The sequence below is a fragment of the Staurois parvus genome, unplaced genomic scaffold (genome assembly GCF_062004578.1).
Source record: "Staurois parvus isolate SC_StPar_1 unplaced genomic scaffold, SC_StPar_1.0 ptg000153l, whole genome shotgun sequence".
Classification (NCBI taxonomy): Eukaryota; Metazoa; Chordata; class Amphibia; order Anura; family Ranidae; genus Staurois; species Staurois parvus.
In genome coordinates, this window is record NW_028317949.1 from 25,191,306 (window position 1) to 25,214,370 (window position 23,065).

The 23,065-nt window shown below is 42.4% G+C and overlaps 1 protein-coding gene across 1 annotated transcript in view; it reads right to left on the reverse strand.

Moving 5' to 3' along the window:
- KDSR (3-ketodihydrosphingosine reductase) overlaps positions 1-12,617 on the reverse strand; it is a 49,863-nt gene extending 37,246 nt beyond the window's left edge. Inside the window, exons 1-3 of the mRNA XM_089674873.1 lie at positions 12,037-12,617; positions 9,744-9,833; positions 2,703-2,759 (exon numbers count right to left, since the gene is read on the reverse strand). Of these exons, the coding sequence (XP_089530999.1) occupies positions 2,703-2,759; positions 9,744-9,833; positions 12,037-12,144 (255 nt within the window). The 5' untranslated portion in view covers positions 12,145-12,617. The remainder of the gene's footprint in view (positions 1-2,702; positions 2,760-9,743; positions 9,834-12,036) is intronic.
- Between the last annotated feature and the right edge of the window lie 10,448 nt (positions 12,618-23,065).

A 23,065-nucleotide genomic window follows, 5' to 3' on the forward strand; every position in this document is an offset into this window, starting at 1 on the left:
TGTGTTAAAAAGCGCTTCTTCCCTTAATGAATATAATCCTGGGAGAATACATGCATTACTCAGTATTTTTTCTACTGTAGCTGCTCATATTAAAGTAGAAGTGGGTTTTTACCACAAATATGTAAACCTCAAGATTTCCTATTAACATAGGAGGCTATTTGTCCATAAACATTGGCAAAGTTGAAAAATTAGGATAGGGTCACAGCCATATTTAAAGTGGAACTACACCACCTGAGCACCACAAACTAAAAATACTATTTAATTAATTTTTAATATTCAAAGCAAACACACCCACCCATCCATGCTTTATTTTGTTGAGAAATCACTTTGAAACACTCCAAAGCATTTCTGACCATGGCCATCTTGAGTAAGGGCTGATGATTCATGTAGCATTTACTTCCTGGAATGCTCTTGCCCTTAAGCTCAGGAATGCAAGCAGGAGTGGATATGCTTAGCTGAGAAAGCCCCCTCTCTACTGAAGACTCCTGCGATGTATGACATTTGACTAGGCATGGAAACCAAGAAGTAACTGAAGAAATCAAGTAAATTATATATTTTCCTATCCATTTACTAATGCTAGCAGCATAAGAATTAAGTCAATGCTTATTGAGAGAGTGAAGTTCTGCTTTAAAAGGCATATCATGTTGCAGTTCACCAGCCCTTCTCAACTCCCCCCCCCCCCAAATTCCCGGTAGATATAGCTATGTAACACATTAAAAATGAAGTGCCTATACTGTTTGAAATCGAGTAATAGACTCTCACCCTTTATTGCACATGCTCAGTTGCTCTATTTTTTAGGCACTGTGCTGATTTTGTAGAGGCCGATCTGCTGGCAACTTAAAGATTTAATGCAGGTCAGGACTCTGGGCTTCAGCAAAATGGCAGCCTCCAGCAGGAAGAAAAAAAAAAAAAATAGTGCTGAGGCAATTTACACACATTCATTTTGGTAACTTTTTTTTATCAAGTTGATATGGTAAAGTTCCACTTTAATAATTTACCAAAATTGGGTAAAATATTGCTTGTCTGCACTAACATTTTTTACTACATTTTTGCATTTGATAACTGGTCATGCTACAATCTTGTGACCAAATAAACAAATAGATCTTTTCTAAAAGCAGACAATGTTGAATGTTGATAGTTTCCTATTTTTTTGGCGGTTTTAACAAGTTTTTAGTCCCAAAATGTGCATTTTAACATGTGAAAAAAAAAAACAAAAAAAAAAAACACAACCACCACACAGATCTGGCAGTGAAAGGGTTAATCAAAAAGTTTGGCTGGACGAGTCAGAGTGTAATTAACCACTTGAAGGCCATTTTTGCAGTTTTTAGCACTGGAAAAAACTAAAACAAAACCCCAAATAACACCATTCTCTTTTGGTGGTACTTGCAGCAGAACGTCACTCTCTCAATCACCAGTAACCATTATTAATACTACTGCTAGCATTAGTAGTGAGCTAGGAAAATATTATTTACTTGTTTTAAACTTTTTTTTTTTATATTTTACAATTCTTCAGTTACTTCCTGGTTTTCAGTCATGGGAAAATTAGGCAATACATCTCAGGAGTCTTCAGGAAGTGTTTTCTCAGCTAGGCACACCCTCTTGTCTGCATGCCTGAGATAAGGGCAGATTGATCCCAGGAAAAATGCTACATGAATCACCTGTCCTTACTCAAGATGGCCATAGCCAGAAATGCTAGGGGGCATTTTTCAAAGTGATTTCTCAACAAAATAAAGCATGGATGGAAGGGATTTTGAAAAGACTACTGAATTAATTTTTAATATTCAAAGCAGTTTGTGGTGCTCAAATGAAATCTAGTTCTGCTGTAATTGCCACTGTGCACTGTTTTTTTTCCCCCCCACTAGAAAAAAAACAAAGACAAAAACAAAGTGTGAAATATTCAGATTGTGTAAAAGCTGGTGTCTACAAACAATTGCATATACTGTATATTTGAAATTTAAAATGCCAGGACAGTACACACCCAAAATGACCTATTTTTGGAAAGATATGTCAAGGTATGAATCATGCCACAATTCTTTGGAAAATTAAGTAAAATAAATATTTCTTTGTACACAGCACGGGCATTCTTACAATTACACCCCAAAACACATTCTACTCCTCCCTACTATGGGAATACCACACGTGTGAGACTTGCACTGTATAGATGCAAATAAAGGGACCATCAAAATCCATAAGTCAGACCATAAATAAGGCATCCGATTTCCTGGATACCCATTACACTGCTTGAGGCCCTGAATTGCCAGGACAGAAGAAACACCCCAAAAAAATTACCACATTTTGCAAAGTAGGCCCTTCAAGTATTAGTGGCACAGTATGTCTTTTGAAGATCACATTTTTGTCACATTTTAAGAAAATGACGGAAGAATATAATAAAAACAAAAAATAATTGGAAGGACGAAGAGATCACAGGGATTACCACTGCGCATGCTAGTAGGTGTGCGCATAAGTGGGACAACATTTTATTACATCCGCTCACCTGCAGGAATGAACCATCTGCCCATTGAGTAAAGCAGCTGGATGGCAAGTGATTAAACTTGCCACAGCCCATCTGAAGCAGAGCAATATTTAAAATATATTTAGTTATCCCTCTCATATTCTGAGAAGTGTCTCATATTCTGAGTAGTGTCTTTCAGTGTCAAAATACTCAAAAAAAAAAAAAAAGTATAATTTCTTCATGTCCTTACCTGTTTGTCATTTATAGCATACTTTTCAATTTCTTTTTTGGCTTGAAGTAGTTTGCTCTGCAAGAAAAACATGACAATCAATATGCACAAAGGCTCAGCCAGACATGGCTATATGTTCCAAAGCAGATATTTAGTTGACAGACTAGAGGTCAGTACAGTTCAATAAACATATTTGTTAATACAGGTTGAAGTCCAACAGCATGCATATACGTCTATTTTTCACGTTACAGTTGACCTGTCTGGACTGAAGCAATGCTCCATAAACACACCAGTATAGATATAGATTTCAATTATACTAGTAAAAGTCAAGTAAGTAAAACAAATCTGTTTTCATTTTACACTGGATATATCAAGCAAAATCAATCAATCAATATTCCTCTGCCAAGATCAGGAGGGAAGACACCCAACTGCATTGGAGAGAGGAGGATAGAGAAGTTGTAAAACATAAGAGACACTACTTAGGAAGGGTATACACCAAGTTTCTTTTAATTAATTCCCCCCCCCCCTACAAAAAAAAAAAAAAGAAAGAAACAGTGCTGCAGCCATTGTCTGTGTGTGCCAATTGAATGCTCATTTTCTAGCACCATTTGACAGAAGCCAGTCTAACTAGCAGCTTCTGTTCAACAGATAGGGGTATACCTGTACTGAAATGTATCCAGTTCGTGCTGAACTGGTAAATTTTTGGTGCACATGTACCCGGCTTTAGATGTACAATAATTATTTACAGCTGTGTTGGCCATGTTGCAATGTAATGGTGTATATTGATTGGGTGGGGGTCACGTTACCTCTAACACAAGGATAGTACTACTTTCCCCCTGCAAGATCCCCTCTACACTGATCTGAACACAAAAAAAAAAAACAAAAAAACCAACATTTTCAAAAATGCAGCTACAGGAAAACTGTGGTATTTGACCATGCGATTCCCGCTCCTGCGATCGTGCTGCAAGCTGAAATGTGTGGGGTGCCATTCAGAATGAATGGCAGCCCCGCACATCTCCCAGAAGCGATTCGGCTTGCCTAGGCCAGAATGACATGTCACTGGTCTTGCATCCCAATAGGAAACTCATATCCCCCCAGAGACTGCAGCACCAGTCACAGCTGGCTGCCAATCTACAGATTGCAGATGTCAAGAATAATAAACTTTTTTTTTATATTACAGGTAGTATATGAGACAGTTAAATGATTCCTATACTGACTATTGAAAACCCTTCCCTCAGCACCTTTGTTGTTTAGAGGGCAGTACATATTCAGTTTCAATACATTTTTATTCAAGGATTTGTAAGCATACATGACAGCAAGCACAATTTCAGTCAAGGCAAATACAGTCAAAAGTGCAATAGAATGGTCGTCTAGAAACAAAAGTGCCATGCCCATAATCTATGTGCACATTACTATTCAATGGAAAATCCATTAAATTGTGCTACAATGGTCAACTAGAGGGGTAAGTAATAAAAAGAAGTAGAAGAAAGGAACAAAGATAGGAGTAGGTTAACAATGGATGGACATAAATTGCTCTTAACCAGACAGAATAGCTCAGTGAAGAAATCAGATGAATAAAACCAAGTTGTCAAAGTTCCCTAACTAAAAGGTTCAATCCAGGGGATCTAGATCCAGTCAAAATATCAATTGGATGAAGGACAATCAAGCTTTGGCAACGTGTTTTGCCACTCTAAAAAAGGAAAGCAAGAAGTCGAAAACTGAATATTTGTACAGTGCTTTGGCTTCAAATTTTGTATGGCTTCCTTAGAATCTGTCAGAGTATTTCCTTTAGTGAGTGTAGACATCTGATGTACCACTCCAAAATCTCCTAGTGCAAGGACAGGTCCACCATACGTGGAAGAGGGTCTGGCAGCCCCTGAAAAACTTAAGACAGTACATTTTGCCAGCTGTTGTGGGACTATGTACCAACACGCAAGTAGCTTATAGATTCTATAGCTGAGGCATTCATACAGCAGTAGGAAGTGGTATACCAGATATGCCCCCCAGGTCTATGGATTCACCTAAGTCTTTTCCCAGCACTCCATATATTGTAGAGGTTGGACAGCACCGACTTTGAAATTATAATTATTAAATTATATACTGTTGATATAATTCCTCTGGCAGTTGGATTTTGGGGGTGCTCAATCTTTTGTAGGTACCGAAAGATCTGAGGCCAGGCTACACATGAGCTATGTAATGAGGTGAAGCTAACAAACTGTGTGAAAACATGGGATTCTGAATTTGAGAGGCTAATAATGCATACATCACACAGCAATTTGCCTGAATATTTTACACTTAGATAGGTTTGTAGCGATTGATGGACAACTGGGTTTGCCATTTGGGTTTTGCTTCCATGGAGAAGAGTGGTGGACCTGCTAACAGGCAATATGTTGATAGTTGGGCGATTTGTGCTGTGGTATACTAGTGCACTATATGAGGTACCAAGAAGCCCTCCCCCGATGCATAGGTGCAAATAAGATTTGTTGTCTTATTCGAAGTCCGGAATTCCCCAGATAGAGGAGAGGAGCGGTCTGTGGAGGATGAGCATCATGTAGTAAGGAATTTTGATAGGTAGAACTTGAAATTGATGCAACAAAACTTGGTAGGAGGCAAATTTTGGTAACCACTATGTGGTCTAGGCATGAAATTCAGTATTTTTCCCAAGATTCCATGAACTGGGTAAGCAGTCTTGGAGAGGAATAATTTGCCATGTACAGGGTATTGTAGAAGGGGTAACCTAGAACCAGATATATGGCAAGCAATTGTAAATGACCAAATCAGGTACGAAGGTGGGTTGATCGTTCTTGGGGCATGCATTTATCATTGCATAAGCCTGAAAAGCTCTAAAATGTATCCAAGACTGAGATTAGATTCAGGAGAGGGGAAAAAAATAAAAAAGAAGAAGATTGGTCAAAAATAAAGGAGTATAGAATTTGCAAAAAGACAAATGTTATGATTAAAACCTGCTATTTCCAAGTCTTTTACATGTGAGTCCTGTCCTATTGCTTATAATAAAGGCTGGACAGTTAAAGTGAAGAGGTGCAGGGACAGGGGGCATCCCTATTTTGCCCCTCTCGATCTGAAGGTAGGGGGAGAGAGCCTAGATGATGTAAGCCCTTTGTTCATCAAAGAGTGATCCTACCCATTTTCTAAAGCAAGGACCAAGTCCCCAGTGCTCCCACAGGAATGTTAACCACGTACCCATATGTCCTCAGGTTTAAGTGGCTGTATCAGGATCATGGCCAATTTTCAGCCAGCGATTCTCTTTTCTGTAACAGTGATCCAAGCAGCTACAGACAACCGATCGCTTTTACAGGGGGTGGGAGTATCTCTTCCTCTCCCCATCGCCTTTGCTGGGTTCTCCCATACCACTGCGGAGCCTGGGCTTGATGTAGGCAGTTGGGCCAACTTACCATGGAGAAGGAGGAAAATCCATTCCCCGATAGTGTATATCGTGCATGAAACTAGAAGCAATGAAGATTGCGTCAGTTCCAGTTTGCAGTTTAAAAGCGGTTACCAGCTTGTGAGAAATCTGATCAAACTGATGTAAGTTTGATCAGATGCTTTTGAGGGCAGAGGAGAGATTACCGCCCATGCCATCGCAAGGAATGTTGAATAATAATTCAAAGTTAAAAAAAAAAAAATGTTTAAGCACGTCTGTCTCCCAAAGCCCCCCCCCCCCCCACTCACAAGGTAATGCAAATTTACATATAGGTTCTGAACATATATGTAAAAGGTGAGCACAGCACATACACAAGTTATCATGAATGTCAAGAGTGAGCAAGAATTTTAGCATCAGACCTCCTGTTTAACGCTAAAATGATAACATGTAAAAGATATTTTATATTTTACCAAAAAAAAATTGTGTAGTTATATTTGTGTGCACCAAAATTCATTCCAAGTGCATGTTTTCCTGAAAATCTGTGCTAGATAAACTGCTGCACAAATATGTTATATAACAAATAAAAAATATGCACAAAAAAAAAAAAATCTAACTAAAAGTGTCAGAACTTGTTTGTGCATCAAGTGGTTATGTACGGCAGTATAGAATCAAAGACTTTACTATCTAAAGCTAATAAGAATGATGGACAGGGTCTTTTCTTGGAGATATGGATAAGGTGCAAAATGCGGATATAGTTCCCTGCCTGCCTTTTAAAAACAATGCCAACCCAATCTTTACTGATCAAATTTCTGTTGCCTGTGTTTAAGCGAGCAGATAAGACCTTGGCATCTAAGTTAAACATAGGGATGGCATTGGAAGCTGGACCATGAGGCAGTGTGTTTTTATTGGGGATCATGCCAACTGCAGCAGTAAACATATCAGCACTCAAAGAGTGCTTAGTGTTAAGGTAACTGAAAAGCATTAACCTCCTCGGCGGTATGATTCCGATTTTTTGTGCTGAAAGCGGTACATTTTTTTGCATGGAAATATGTAGTTTTTTATTGTAGGCTGTAATTTTTAGGAATAACTCACTGAAATCTGTCCGAACAAGAGTCTAGTAAACATTCCGCATATGATAAAACTTGAAAGACGAAATCATAAATTATAATTTAATAAATAATAATAAAAAATAATAATAATATAATAATAATAAATTTAATTCAGTAATATAATCAAACCAAAAACACTGAAATTTGAAATACAGAGGCAAATTCGCACAACGCTGAGCAAAGTCGCAAAATCGTTTTCAGTGTCTGATGACGAATTTCCCCACAAATCATCACTCAATTCTGCAAGTGGTTCTGATTTACTATCGCTGTTCTAAATCCGCTTTTGACGTAAAAGGGACGCTTTTTGGACGCCATGGACTTTTCTAAGTTTCCAGGCAGAAAGAACAGTCAAAATGCAGGCAGGGCGCAGGACAAAGCAGTAGGGACAAAATATATGTGAAATGCATTGAAACCGCAATGACAGCAAAAATGACATTTTTAAAAATTTCAAATTTCCCGCCGGTTCCGGCGCCCGTACGTCCTGAGGTCACAGGGACCGGAACACAGAAGCCGGATGCCGGCATCGGCCGGAGGAGATGGCCGGGGACGCTGCAGGGGACACACCACGGGAGCGAAGGACAAGGTAAGTGCTGCAGGGACCCACGGAGAACGCCGCATGGTAAGCCCAAGTGTAGCTCGGGGTTACCGCTCTTGGTACTTAAATTTTACCCCGAGTTACACTCGGGAAAATCGCTAAGGAGGTTAATAACCGCAGGGCCAGTATAACTTTGCGTTTCCTGCAATATAAGGCTGTGAAGTCATCTGGCCAACAGCAGTGCATATTCACAGGGTATACCGCATATATGTGCTGCAGGCTGGAAACGGCTTTTATATACAAAAGGCTTTATATTTATTTACACAATGTGAGTGCGATTTTAAAAAAGGGGAATTTTGATTAACAAACATTTAAACGTTATTATGCTATGGCGAGTGTTTTCTATCTATTCACATGTGGCTTATACTTGCCATGATGGAGAGTATTGAGATCATCTGATGAATGAGTATTATCGATATGTTGCCGATTTTTCCACATTCATTGATATTTGAAAGATATGCTGGCTTATCACCAGTATCTGGTGAGTTTGCACTTTGAAGGGGTGTTGAGCACTGAAATATTCACGTTTTTGTGGAGGAATATTTTTTTTCAGAAAGATTCCATATCTTCATTGAAGAAAGATCATATATTTAATATGGACTTTATGTTGGATTGTATATAGGTTTGATATACACAGATACATGTTTTTTGGCACATAGCTGCACTTTATTTGGTGGCAGTTTAATTTATTTTATCTCCTAGATTGTAAGCTCGTAAGAGTAGGGCCCTCTTACCCCTCGTACGTTGTTTGTTGTTGTTGTACTGTGCCATGTATTGTCCCCCCTATTGTACAGCGCTGAGCAAACCCTTTGGCGCTATATAAACTCGTAGTAATAATAATAATAATAATTTTATTTAATCTTTGTTATGACATTTATATTTTGGTATAGTTGTAGGTTGAGAGCGCTGTTTTGAGGGTCTTTTCACACATTTTTCTTTTACATATATTTCACAGAATTCTAGGACATACATGTGTGGGATTTTTTCAAAGCTTTTTTTAACCAGCAAAATTATTCAGATTGATAGACGTAGATTAAAAGTAATTGACATTAAAAGTGGAACATACGATTTTACATTTTGACAATAGACACTTTAAAATGTCACTTTTTTGTGGTTTGTGTCTAATTGATATTTCCCTTCTGTAACGGTCTCAGAAACAATACAAAAGTGAGGCAACAGTCACTGACAGCTTTCACCTGTACAGTTTTCTCCCATTGGAAAACTTACCCCTCAAACAGTTAAAACCGGTTTCAACACGTTCAGTTTCACGCTCTATCCAAAATTAAGAAACATTTTGGTTTTAGACACACCTTAATATATGGCGGATGCAAGGGGGTTTGCGGAGCAGTTGGTGATGGAATATTCACGGGGTCGGTCCCCCCGCACTGTAATGTAAAGGAGCACTGTGAAATAAAAAAGGGACTGCACTGTAAAGGGGCACTGTATTGATTACAGTGCCCCCTTACTTTTTAGTGCCCCTAGAGATCTAATCACAGTGCCCCCCTATACATTCAGAGACAGGCCCAGTCCAGCACTGAGCTGTAACAGAGTGCTGGCAGATGAAGGCTAGAGGCTGGCGTTGTCCCTTCAGTGTGACTGTGTGCAGCGGCCAGCGAGGTGCCTGTGTGTCCTCGGCGGCGCTTCCTGCCTGTCACTGGAGCTGTCACTAACGCTCCTCCTGTCAGCCCTGCTTTGGGCATAGCCACACAGCAGGAGCTGAGCAGCGGCTGCGGTCTGAGTTAGCCCTGTCCAGGCCACAGTCGCCACTTACCTCGTGCTGTGCGGCCTGCTCATGAACAGGCTGCTCTTCTGCAGCCCGGCAGCCTCGGCCCACTGGGCAAATGCCCGGTGTGCCCTATGGTCAGTCTGCGCCTGGTTGAGTCTGATTTTAGCATTATGTGTTAGGAATATGAAATAAAAAAATTCATGCAGAAACCTGACCAATTGCATATCTGAAACAATGGCATTTATTTTACCTCATCACGTGCTACCAAAGTAATAAAAGCTCCCTGTTTAAAGCATTCAATGGCAATACATTTTCCAATACCGCTGGAACCACCAGTCACCTAGAAAAAAAAAAAAAATATTAGTTAAAAATCTATTAGTAAGACTTTCTACCATTTGCTCTGGTGTGAGTGTTGCACAAATAACCAAACAAATGAACTTAATTCCTACCCTTCATATCCAGCCTCTACATGTTGACATTCTGCAATGTAAACCAGGTTCACCAGCAATTCATCAAAGATGGAATGGCTTAAAAAGCTAGTCAGGCTAAGATGTAGGCACCTCAAAACTGAATTGGTTATCCAGCTTTAGATGAAGCTATTCCAAAATGTTGCTAAATACCATGCATACAAACACAAGTAGGGTAGCTGACATTACCAGATTTTTTTTACCCCATAACATACAGTAATAGTATTTTAAATATCATTTTAAGCTTCCTGTGCAAAAAAATGGTCAGGAGTAGCAAACACCACGATAACTAAACAGGCTCAAGGTTCTTTACCTTCATGCATTCTATGCTTGATGGTAAAAAAAAAACCTTCTGTGTGCAGCATCCTCCTCTGTCCCCCTAAGTCTAGGTTCACACCTATGCAGGTTGCGTTTGAGGAGTTTTTGCATTGTGTTTTTAATGCATTTTTCTTTATTTTTCTTGTTGCTAGGCAGATTTTAAATGCAACACGCATCAAACACATGGCAAAAAAACCCGCAATACATGTTTTTCTGCTGCGTTCCCATTGAAGTCAATAAAAACACAAACACGTTTTGCATTCAAAAAAAGTCCCTGACCCTTTCCAAACAATGCACTGGGTGAATATGCGGAGATGTGAACATGTCCCATAGGAAATCATGTTAAATAATCTGTACTGAGTTTCTGAAAAACACCTACGTGTTAATCTAGGGTAATACTTGAGCCCCATTGCAGTCCAGCGATGTGCACAAGAGCTTCGGCTCTCTGGGAACTCTCCCTCATTGGCTGAGACAGCAGTGGTAGTCAATGGCAATCACAGCCAGTGAGCTGAGGAGAGAGGGGGCGGGGCCAAGCAATGGCTGTGTGTGAATGGACAAGCAGAGCAACGACTCAGGAGTGAACCTGCTTGGGTGCCCCCATAGAAAGCTGCTTGCTCTGGGGCACTTGGCAGGAGGCAGGGGCCCAGAGCACCAGTGGGGCACCCAAGAAGATCGTGGTGCTCTGTGCAAACCACTGCACCGAGCAGGTAAATATTTTTTATATATCACTTTAGAACCTATTTCAGGTTTATTTGTGCCACCTGCACCAGTTTCTATTTCACAGAAAAATGAAGAAAACATCTGCACATCTCAGCCAAGTCTGACCAGGAGTATTTGATGACATTCCAGACTTCCAGCACAGAGTGACAAAGATACTATGCAGCATTCCAGAAATGTTTCCAGCACTGGTACAGCTGTCTAGAAAAGTGTGTTGCTTCACAAGGGGCCTACTTTCAAGATGACAAACTGCTAGTGTATAGGTAAGCAAACATTTGCCAGTCCATTCCTGGAATTAAATAGTATACTTCAAGCAAACTTTGGATTTGCAAACTTGGTCTACGCTTGTGACTTAGAAAGTACTGAAATAACGGGGCACAGTTCCTACCAGTGACATCAATAATGCGGCATGATTCTTCCCATCCAATGACACCAATCACGGGGCACAGCTCCTACCAGTGACATCAATAATGCGGCATGATTCTTCCCATCCAATGACACCAATCACGGGGCGCAGCTCCTACCAGTGACATCAATAATGCGGCATGATTCTTCCCATCCAATGACACCAATCACGGGGCACAGCTCCTACCAGTGACATCAATAATGCGGCATGATTCTTCCCATCCAATGACACCAATCACGGGGCGCAGCTCCTACCAGTGACATCAATAATGCGGCATGATTCTTCCCATCCAATGACACCAATCACGGGGCGCAGCTCCTACCAGTGACATCAATAATGCGGCATGATTCTTCCCATCTAATGACACCAATAACGGGGCACAGTTCCTACCAGTGACACCAATAATGGGACAAAATTCCTCTGACCATCACCGATGATGGGGCATTGCTTACTCCCAGTGATGCCAGGGCATTTTCTACTTCCAACGTCCACAGTCGGACCCCCCCTGAAGGACACCAAACCGTTTAGAGACCCCTGGTCCACGCAGACAAGTTCCTTTTCCTGTACTGTACGTACAATAACAGCACAACCTACAAACACAAAATGACAAATGTTAAAGGTCGGACTTGACTCACCACTATATGGGCACCGGACAGTTTTAGGGGGTTTGGACTGATGAGCGGAGACACCATGTACAGCAGCAGCACAAACGCCACTAGGAAGGCAGCGGCCAGCAGCAGCATGACGGATTGCGTGAGGATGTCCAGCCTGAAGAAAGGGAAGGCACACAGGGGGAAATAGGGGCTCAGTCACAGTATGAGGGGAAGTACACAAGGAAGGCTGACTGCCAACAGATGCCCTGGGAAGGAGTTCAGTGGATGACTGAATAGGGTAGAGAGTGCCAGAGGAAAGGCAAGTAAGACAGGTTTGGAGGGGAGACTAAAGAGCAGCAGGACACAGACAGACACACACATGGATATGTTACTGAACAACTGGAAGGAGACAATGTGGAGGGACAGAACAGTCAGCACGTGATAGAGAAACAGGGAAGAGGATGCCAGGAGCACGTGTGACCAACACTCAGGACAGCAGGAGGAAATCACAACCAACAGCTCCTTCATAACATGGGACTGCAGGCAGAAGTGGCAGTTCGCTGACAGAGCCGGGCTCGTCTATGTGACAGCATGCACCTCTCCCAAGCTGGGTCCTCCGCACGCCCCTCCCCCTGCGCTGCTCTTCCTGTTTACATTTCACTTTCTCTACAGTCAAGAGGGCTCGCTGTGGGTTCTGGCGCCCGGGAGATGTTATGCTGCCATCTAGTGTCAGAATTCAAGAATGCCGTTATCATTTCTTCAGGCGTTTCACACGATCTATCTGCAGGTTTGGAAACCTTTTCAAGAACAAACCTCCGCTAAATATAACTGATGGTAAAGTGGAACCAGGGGCGGACTGACAACTCATGGGGCCCCCGGGCAATAGGGGATCATGGGGCCCCTGTGTCCTTGCCCAAACTCAAAAAAGCCCATAAAAAAGGTACAAGGGGCATCTCATGGGGCCCAATACTGACCCCGGGCCCTCAGCGGTGCCCGAGTTTCCAAATGGCCAGTCCGCCTCTGAGTGGAACTTTACCCATATCTGCTTGATAAAAAATAATGTTGTTTAACATTCATGCCACATTAATAATTATGCTACCAAAAGGTGTGTGTGCTGTAAATTGCCTCCAGCATTGCTCCTGTTGGAAGCTGTCAATTTGCTGAACCCCAGAGGCCCTGGACTCCAGTAAGGCCTGCTTCACACCATAGGATTTATTTATTAAAGCTGAAGAGTATAAAATCAGGCTCACTGCTGCATAGGAACCAATCAGCTTCCAGGTTTTATTGCCAAATTAATTGAACAAGCTGAAGTTAGAAGCTGATTGGCTACCATGCACAGCTGCAGCAGATTCTGAGTGCTCCATGTTTAGTGAATCTACCCCTATATGTGCAAAAAAACTGATTGAAACTGGCCAACAGATTTCACTTGCAGAGACATCCATTTTCATATGTGCTGCAATTAGTTTTACACACGTTGCAGATTCCTGCATAGAAAAAATCTGCATGTGATACCAATGTGGTGGTGTGAACAGGGGCATTTAGAGAGCAATTGATTTCATGGTGCCCTTGCAGAATGGGTGCAGAAAAACTGGCATCTCTGCACAATGGTGTGAATGAGCACTAGATCATAAAGCAGAAGTAAAGTGTTACTAAACCCAGGACCCGGCCTTCACTATATCTAGTCTCCCACAGTACACAGAACATGAAAATGCAATTATTTTAGTAAATATAAACTGCTAAATACCTTTTCTCATCAGCAGTATTGTGACTTCTATCAGTGCCCAGCAGAGCACTGGTTAAAGCTTGTAGCAGGAGTTTTCTTTCTGCTGTAGGAGGATGCAGAACCTCTGACCTCTGTCTGGACAGTGCTGATTTGCCCTGTGATGATCACATGCACTCTTCCAAGAAAAAAAAAACCTCTCTAGTAATACACACCAAACTGAGCATGTGCAGAGTGTCTCCACACGATATATCTTATCAGGAGATAAGAGGGGGACACTGGAAGAAGGGGAGGATCAGAGAAGTCAGGAGCAAACAGCATTTCTACTCAATGCAGAGGATTAACCCCTTAGGTTCCACAGTGAGTATAACAAGCATGCTTTACTGCATATACAGACTGATTTTATTGTTGTGGGTTCAGTAACACTTTAATGGTTTCACAAAACAGCTACATTCCTGAAATGCCGTGATTGCTAAGGGCTCGTTCACACCACGGTGCAGAGACATCAGTCTTTCTGCATGTGATCTGCAAGGGCGCAATGAAATCAATTGTTCCCTATGTGCCCTGTTCACACCACAACACTGGTATCACATGCAGATTTTTTCTGCACAGGAATCTGCAACATGTATAAAAATCATTGAAGCGTGCATGAACCTGATGCTTCTGTGATGAATTCTGCACATCAATTTCGATCAGTTTTTCTGCATGTATGGTGCGAATGAGGCCTAACTGTCACATTTGCTTGGTGTCCTCAGCCAAACTGTCAAACCATCAAATTGGCTGGTGTCATGACTGCACTAGTATCACAGTGCAGATTTGTTCACATCTGCAATATGTATAAGGCCTTGTTCACACCCTACATGCAGAAAAACTGATGGAAACTGAGCAGCAGATTTCACTTGCAGAGACATCCGTTAACATTAGTTTTCATGTGCGCTCCAAAGAGTTGCAAATTCCTGCACAGGAAAAATCTGAATGTGATACTAGTGTTGTGGTGTGAACAGGGCACATAGAGAACAATTGATTTTGTTGTGTCCTTGCAGAACATGTACAGAAAAACCATCTCTGCACCAAGGTGTGATTGAGCCTTAAAACTCATTGAAGCGTGCATGAAAACTAATGTAAACTGATGTCTCTGCAAGTGATTTTCCTTCAGTTTTTCTGCATGTATGGTGTGAATGAGGCCTGCAAAAAGGATGGAATGGTTTAATTCCACTTTAAAGCTGTCAGCAGATTGGCCTCTACAAATTCTGCAGTGCCTAAAAATAGAGAGCAACTGAGCATGTGCAGAGCACGGTGAGGCAGTGCATTACTGGGTTTACACAGAATAGGCTTTGTTTTAGGCCTTGTTCACACCATTATTATTATTATACAGTATTTATATAGCGCCAAAAGGTTTGCTCAGCGCTGTACATTATAGTGGGGGACAGTACATGAGACAATACAGTAACAAAACAATACATGAGGGGTTCGAGGGCCCTGCTCTTTTGAGCTTACAATCTAGGAGGGAGGGGATAGTGGTACAGGAGGAAGTGGCTGTGGGGGATGCAGTGGTAGGAGGAGTGAAGGAGATCGGCAGTTAGGTGAGGGTGGTGTAGGCTTCCCTGAAGAGATGGGTTTTCAGGGTGCGCCTAAAGGTGAGGAGGGTAGGTGACAGTCTGATGGATTGGGGTAGTGAGTTCCAGAGGATGGGGGAAGTCCTGGAGAAGTCCTGCAGTCGGGCGTGGGAGGTGGAGACCAGGGAGCTAGAAAGTAGGAGGTCTTGTAAGGAGCGAAGATTATGGGTTGGGTGATATTTGTACACCATGGTGCAGAGATGTCAGTGTTTCTACCTGTGCTCTGCAAGGGCACAAAAAATACAATTGCTATGTGCCCTGTTCACACCACAACACTAGCATCACATGCAGATTTTTTTCATCGCAGGAATCTGCAACGTGTATAAACCTCACTGAAACGTGCATGAAAACTGATGTAAACTTGTGTCTCTGCAAGTGAAATCTGCTTGGTTTTCCCATCATTTTTTATGCATATATGGTGTGAACAAGGCCTTAATGTTTTACATAGCTATACCTGCAAAAGGGGCCAGCCTGAAGTGTGCTAGCAGGACTTAAAGTTCCACTTTAAGAATAGATAATGCTTATGTGCTAAACTGTCTGTTGAAAAAATAAGTAGTTAAAAACATTTTATATATTCATGGCAGTTACAGTTAATATCATCTTAGGGCTTGTTCACACTAGAATGCTGTGCGGTATTCAAACATATCACATTCAATTGCACTGCCCTTGAGATCTGCAGTGGGTGTTGTAACGATTATGCGCAATAGAGACTTGGAAGTTGTACGCCACAGCCATCTTCTTAAGGTCTCAGCCATTTTGTTTTTCATGAACAATCATCTTTCTCCCCTCCTCCCTCCTCTTGAAAATGGAATTTGTAGCTGTAAGTTGTAACAAAACTTCAAAAGAGCCTCTTATCTTAAATAAAACACAGATAGAGGCCAGCTCCAGAGCTGTAAACCGCCAATTAGGCTTGGCAGGATGTCTATTTTGCAAAGACACTTTCCTCTGCCTTATCGTAAAACAATAACTCAGCCATCACACATGACCTGTTAGCGCATTAGAGCTCTAGGAATGCAGAGTGTGTCATAAAACGTCTATTCCACATGTAACAATTCTTAAAATGCAACAGGAACTGGGCACATTAATATTAGGTATATATTTGGATAGATCATTTCATGCTGAGCCAAATAAGGTCCTACATAACTATGTTAGCACATAGGAAAGGGAAGAAAGCAGTCTCTTCCCTCCTGGGTGACAAAGGTACGCTGTGTTTGGTATCCCTGGGTTTGAAATATAATTCTGAATATTAATCTGCCAGTTGCTAGAATACCACCTGCACATACTGGAAGTTATTAATATTAGTATGAAATTGTAGTTGGGACTTGGCCATAAACTTGGTGACCTCCTAGCACTCATCCCCTAAATCGGATGATTGGTCAGTTGTTCTCAGGTGACACCCCTTTAATATCATAGAAAAGGACTGACAGGCCTGGTAAAGGGAGCTCTCATTTAACATCAATCAATAAACATCGTAACGGACTTGATAGCCAAGGAAACATTTTTGCTGGGACAATCGGACTCTTCTAAACCAGGACTTTGCAAGTATTCTGCCTTATTAACTCCTTTCTTTTATTTCTCTGTTGCTGTATTGTTCTCTTTATGTGTTTGTAACATCTTTTTCTGTAAATATTTTAATTGCACCGTTTTGACCTTTTTAGTAATAAACCCTATTTTGAAAAGTGTTGAAACTGTCTCTAAGGCTTTTAATGCAAACTAAAGAATCCCTGTCTCTTGAAGAGTGCTACTGTATACAATAATCCTTTGAATATCCATGTCTGTGGTGACAGTGTGTGTTACAGACGCTTATGCTAATATCATAGTGTTATTGCTAGGATTTGTGAGTTTCCTCCTTCTCTGTAAAAAGACGATGGTGGCAGTGTGAAGGGTAAATTGCGTAATTAACCTAACCTAGTGACAATCGCTCTCAGGCTGCTGGCATACAGATTGTGGTCCCACAAGCTGGAAAATCTTTGTGCAGGGTGCAGCTGAGAGTGGCATTGTTACACAAGTGACAGCGTGGTGTGAGATTGGCTGGTCCTTTGTCACGAGTTGGTGAGAAAGGCACTGCATTCTGTCACAGGTGTTAGTGCAAAGTTAACGACACCCCAAACGAAGGGTGTTTTCCCTCATTGGATCATATGTTACCAAAGGACCATGCGATCTGGTTGCAGTGAATTTCCAAAAGCAGTGCATGCAGTACTTTGGTGCCATGGGGTGCGATTTGAGTCCATTCGAAATGAATGGGCTAAAACTGCACTGCACAGAACCACATGTGAATCGCACAGGTATCTGCAGTGCATTCCTGTGCATTCCACATGCAGTTCCTGGTATCAATGGGCCCTTAAAGCAAAACTAAACCAAAGTTAAAGTAGAACTAAAGGCAAACTTTTTTTTTCGTATTTTTTGGTATTAAGTAAGGGAGGGCTATAGCTCCTGTCAGTTTTATTGTTACCATCTGTGTCCCATTATGGAGATTTGCCTCCATTTCCTGTGCCATAGCCAAAACAGGAAGTGAGAAGATCCCCCAAAGTGAAGGAATCTCTGGTTGTCACCAGGATCACAAGAACTAGTGTCCTCATTGGAAGATTCCCCCTCTATTACTGTTTTGGGGACAACCAAAAACTTGGGATTTTCTTTTACTTTCACTTTCAGTGATAAAGAAAAACCAGGCAAAGAGAGGTTGAATCTCCTTAACGGGGTACAGAAAACAATAACAACCTGACAGGTGTTCTAACCCCTCTCCACTCTATCCAAAACAACAAAAAAAGTGTAAAGAAAACTGCACATAGGCAAGCTCTTGTTCTGCAACAACAAACACTTAACTTCCTGCTTAGTCTTCTATTAATTGCACACACTGATTTGCACAACTGTCCCTGATTTCGCATGACTGTCATTTGGAACAAAGTCCCTCTGTCCCTCTTTCCTCCTCATTTGTCCCCCGGCTTGGTCTGATCCATATAGTTGTATATAAAATGCACTACTTAGCTATCAAAAAGTGTTTCACAGTGCTAAACCTTTCATCTTATTTCTAGATTGTTGCATTTGTTAACTTCAAAGGCCAATATAAAGAAATAGTAGTAGTAAAAATGCACTTGTTAGTTTAACCTATCATTTTTTTTTTTGTACCATTCTTCTTTTTAGGGGGGCATTGCAGGGGTGTGTGTCCTATGCCTACACATGTTTGCTATTGGGTGTCCCTCATTCCCATATCAGAAAGTTGGAAGGTATACAGTTGCAAGAAAAAGTATGTGAACCCCTTGGGATTACATAGAGTTTTGCATGAATTGGGCATAAAATGTGCTCTGAACGTCATCTAAGTCACAACAATAGAAGAACACAGTCTGCTGAACATAATACTACACAAACATTAGATGTTGCCATGGTTTAATTGCACATAACATGTAAACATTCACAGTGCAGGGAGGAAAAAGTATGTGAACCTTTGGACTTAATAACTGGTTGACCCTCCTTTGGCAGCAATAAACTCAACCAAACGTTTCCTGTAGTTGCAGATCACACCTGCACAATGATCTGGAGTCATTTTGGACCACTCCTCTTTTACAAAACTGTTTCAGTGTAGCAATATTCTTGGGATGTCTGGTGTGAATCTCTCTCTTAAGGTCATGCCACAGCATTTCAATCGGGTTGAGGTCAGGACTCTGACTGGGCCACTCCAGAAGGCGTATTCTGTGCTGTTGCAGCCATTGTTTTGTTGAATTACTTGTATGCTTTGGGTCATTGTCCTGTTGCATCACCCATCCTCTGCGGAGCTTCAGTTGGCGGACAGATGGTCGTACGTTTTCCTGCAAAATGTCTTGATAAACTCTGGAATTCATTTTCCCATCAATGACAACAATCCGTCCAGGCCCTGAGGCAGCAAAGCAACCCCAAACCATGATGCTCCCTCCGCCATGTTTTACAGTGGGGATGAGGTTTTGATGTTGGTGTGCTGTGCCCTTTTTTCTCCACACATAGTGTTGTGTGTTCTTCCCAAACAACTCAATCTTGGTTTCATCTGTCCACAGTATATTTTGCCAGTAGTGCTGTGGAACATCCAGGTGCTCTTTTGCAAACTTCAAACGTGCTGCAATCTTCTTTTTGGACAGCAATGGCTTCCTCCGTGGTGTCCTCCCATGTACTCCATTCTTGTTTAATGTTTTCCTTATTGTAGATGTGTCAACAAAAATGTTAGCATGGGCCAGAGATTTCTGTAGGTCTTTAGCTGACACTCTTGGATTCTTCTTTACCTCATGCAGCATTCTGCGCTGTGCTCTTGCAGTCATTTTTACAGGACGACCACGCCTAGGGAGAGTAGCAACAGTGCTAAACTTTCTCCATTTGTAGACAGTCTGTCTTACCGTGGACACGTGAACATCAAGGCTTTTGGAGATACTTTTGTAACCCTTTCCAGCTTCATGCAAGTCAACAATTCTTGATGGTAGGTCTTCTGAGAGCCCTTTTCTGCGAGGCATGGTTCACATCAGACAGTGCTTCTTGAAACCAGTAAACCCAAAACAGGTGTGTGTTTTTTAAGGGCAGGATAGCTGTCAGCAACACATCCAATATCATCACACTGATTGGAGTCAAGGTTAGCTCCCTCCTGGCTCCAATTAGCTCTGGGAGAAGTCATTAAGCTAGGGCCTCACATACTTTTTCCTCCCTGCACTGTGAATGTTTACATGTTATGTGCAATTAAACCATGGCAACATCTAATGTTTGTGTAGTATTATGTTCAGCAGACTGTGTTCTTCTATTGTTGTGACTTAGATGACGTTCAAAGCCCATTTTATGCCCAATTCATGCAAAACTCCACGTAATCCCAAGGGGTTCACATACTTTTTCTTGCAACTGTAGCACAGCTCAACATACATTTGAGGTACACTCCAGCTGTACTGGAATGATGGATTCCCATGCACATGATGGTGTCATTCCACCACCTGCCAATCATCAGGCCGAAAACCTGGCACCTGAGAAGAAGGTGACAGCAGCCAGTGAGGGATGTAACAATCGCATCACTAAAAGGTGGAGGTGAGTATTTTGATAGTATTTTCTGTGTTATTTTCCTAATTTTCCCTCCAGCCCTGCTCCTTGCCACCATTCTGGCCTAAGACAGAATGATGTGTCCCTGGTCCTGCAGCCTCCTAGAAACTCATGTTACATCTCCCAGGAGGCTGCAAGACCAGTCACCGATAGTGGCTGGAGGGCGGGCCTGGCACATCATGTAGAGCTGGTTGCCTGCACTCAGAAGATACAGCCAGCTGAAAAGGGCCAAGATGGCAGCACGGAACCTGGGCTATGTCACCCCAACACCACAGCACAGAAGGACAATTGTGGATTTGCTCTGCAGGTGACTGTTTTGAAAATAACCCAGCAACACAGGAAGGAAGGGAAAAAATATACTGGGGGAGTTAATACTTTAACTTGATGAACAAGTGAAAAGTATTAGGTGGTAAACTGATAAGTTGTGAGGAGGTCTTTACAATTGATGGCTGATGTGCATGTGTGTTTTAGAATCAGTTAGGGGCAGTCTTGAATCAATGTGTACTGTATTTTCTTCATAACATGAATGTGCCACAGGCATGTTAAAAGGATATTGGAGAACTGGAGAAAATGCAGAGAAGGACAACCAAACTGATAAGAGGCATTGAGGAGCTTGGCTATGAGGAAAGATTAGAGGAACTGAATTTATTCTTTCTTGAGAAGAGATGGTTAAGGGGGATATGATCACCATATATAAATACAGTTGTGTTCAAAATAATAGCAGTGTGTTGAAAAAAGTGAATAAAGCTCAAAATCCTTCAGATAGCTTTTATTTCCATACGCACAAATGCATTGGGAACACTACACATTCTATTCCAAATCAAAACATGAAGAAAATATATCAAATTTGTGTTGTTCCTCTAAAAAAAAATTGAAGAAAAGTGAATATTAGACTGTTCAAAAAAATAGCAGTGTTTGTATTCTTCTTTACAAACTCAAACATTCACTATATAAACTGAAAAATGTTTGAAGATTTTGCTTTCCTTTGAATCACTTAATGAATATTTAGTTGTATAAGCACTGTTTCTGAGAACTGCTGTACATCTGTGTTGCATGGAGTCACCCAACTTCTGGCACCTGTGAACAGGTATTGCAGCCCAGGATGATTGGACTACATTCCACAGTTCTTCTCTATTTCTTGGTTTTGCCTCGGAAACTGCATTTTTGATGTCACCCCACAAGTTTTCTATTGGATTAAGATCCGGGGATTGGGCTGGCCACTCCATAACGTCAATCTTGTTGGTCTGGAACCAAGATGTTGCACGTTTACTGGTGTGTTTGGGGTCGTTGTTCTGTTGGAACACCCATTTCAAGGGCATTTCCTCTTCAGCATAAGGCAGCATGACCTCTTCAAGTATTCTGATGTATTCAAACTGATTAGAGATGAGCAAATTATTCAAAAATTCGATTCGGCTGATTCGCCGAATGCGCGGAATAAATTTGATTCGATGCGAATATATTCGCTGCGAATTTAACTTATAAAAAGGGTGTTTCTAGGCTTCAGAGAGCCTTTATATTAGTGCAGAACACTGTACCTTTAATTTAAATGCCCTTGGAGTCTGCTGGGGAAGAGAAATAATACTGTCAGTCAGTATGACATGCAGATGAGTGCCGTCGATCTTAGAATCACCGCACACTTCACTCATTTGGGCAGTCACGGGGCCAAAACCAGAGTGTGGAGCCACAGTGTGGCGGTGGAGGCAGCAGCAATGGGAGGCCATACAGCACCCTATGACAAAATGGAACCCACCAGCAGTGTGAGGAGACCTGAAAGTGGCACATGGCAGAGTGTGGCGATGGAGACAGCAGCAATGGGAGGCCGTACAGGGACCCATGACACACTCTGGACCTGGCAGCAGCATGAGGAGGCGGTACAGGGGCCCATGACAGATTACAGGCCTGGCAGCAGCATGAGGAGTCGGTACGGGGGCCCATGGCAGATTACGGGCCTGGCAGCAGCAATGGGAGGCCATACAGCACCCTATGACAAAATGGAACCCACCAGCAGTGTGAGGAGACCTGAAAGTGGCACATGGCAGAGTGTGGCGATGGAGACAGCAGCAATGGGAGGCCGTACAGGGACCCATGACACACTCTGGACCTGGCAGCAGCATGAGGAGGCGGTACAGGGGCCCATGACAGATTACGGGCCTGGCAGCAGCATGAGGAGTCGGTACGGGGGCCCATGGCAGATTACGGGCCTGGCAGCAGCAATGGGAGGCCATACAGCACCCTATGACAAAATGGAACCCACCAGCAGTGTGAGGAGACCTGAAAGTGGCACATGGCAGAGTGTGGCGATGGAGACAGCAGCAATGGGAGGCCGTACAGGGACCCATGACACACTCTGGACCTGGCAGCAGCATAAGGAGGCGGTACAGGGGCCCATGACAGATTACGGGCCTGGCAGCAGCATGAGGAGTCGGTACGGGGGCCCATGGCAGATTACGGGCCTGGCAGCAGCAATGGGAGGCCATACAGCACCCTATGACAAAATGGAACCCACCAGCAGTGTGAGGAGACCTGAAAGTGGCACATGGCAGAGTGTGGCGATGGAGACAGCAGCAATGGGAGGCCGTACAGGGACCCATGACACACTCTGGACCTGGCAGCAGCATGAGGAGGCGGTACAGGGGCCCATGACAGATTACGGGCCTGGCAGCAGCATGAGGAGTCGGTACGGGGGCCCATGGCA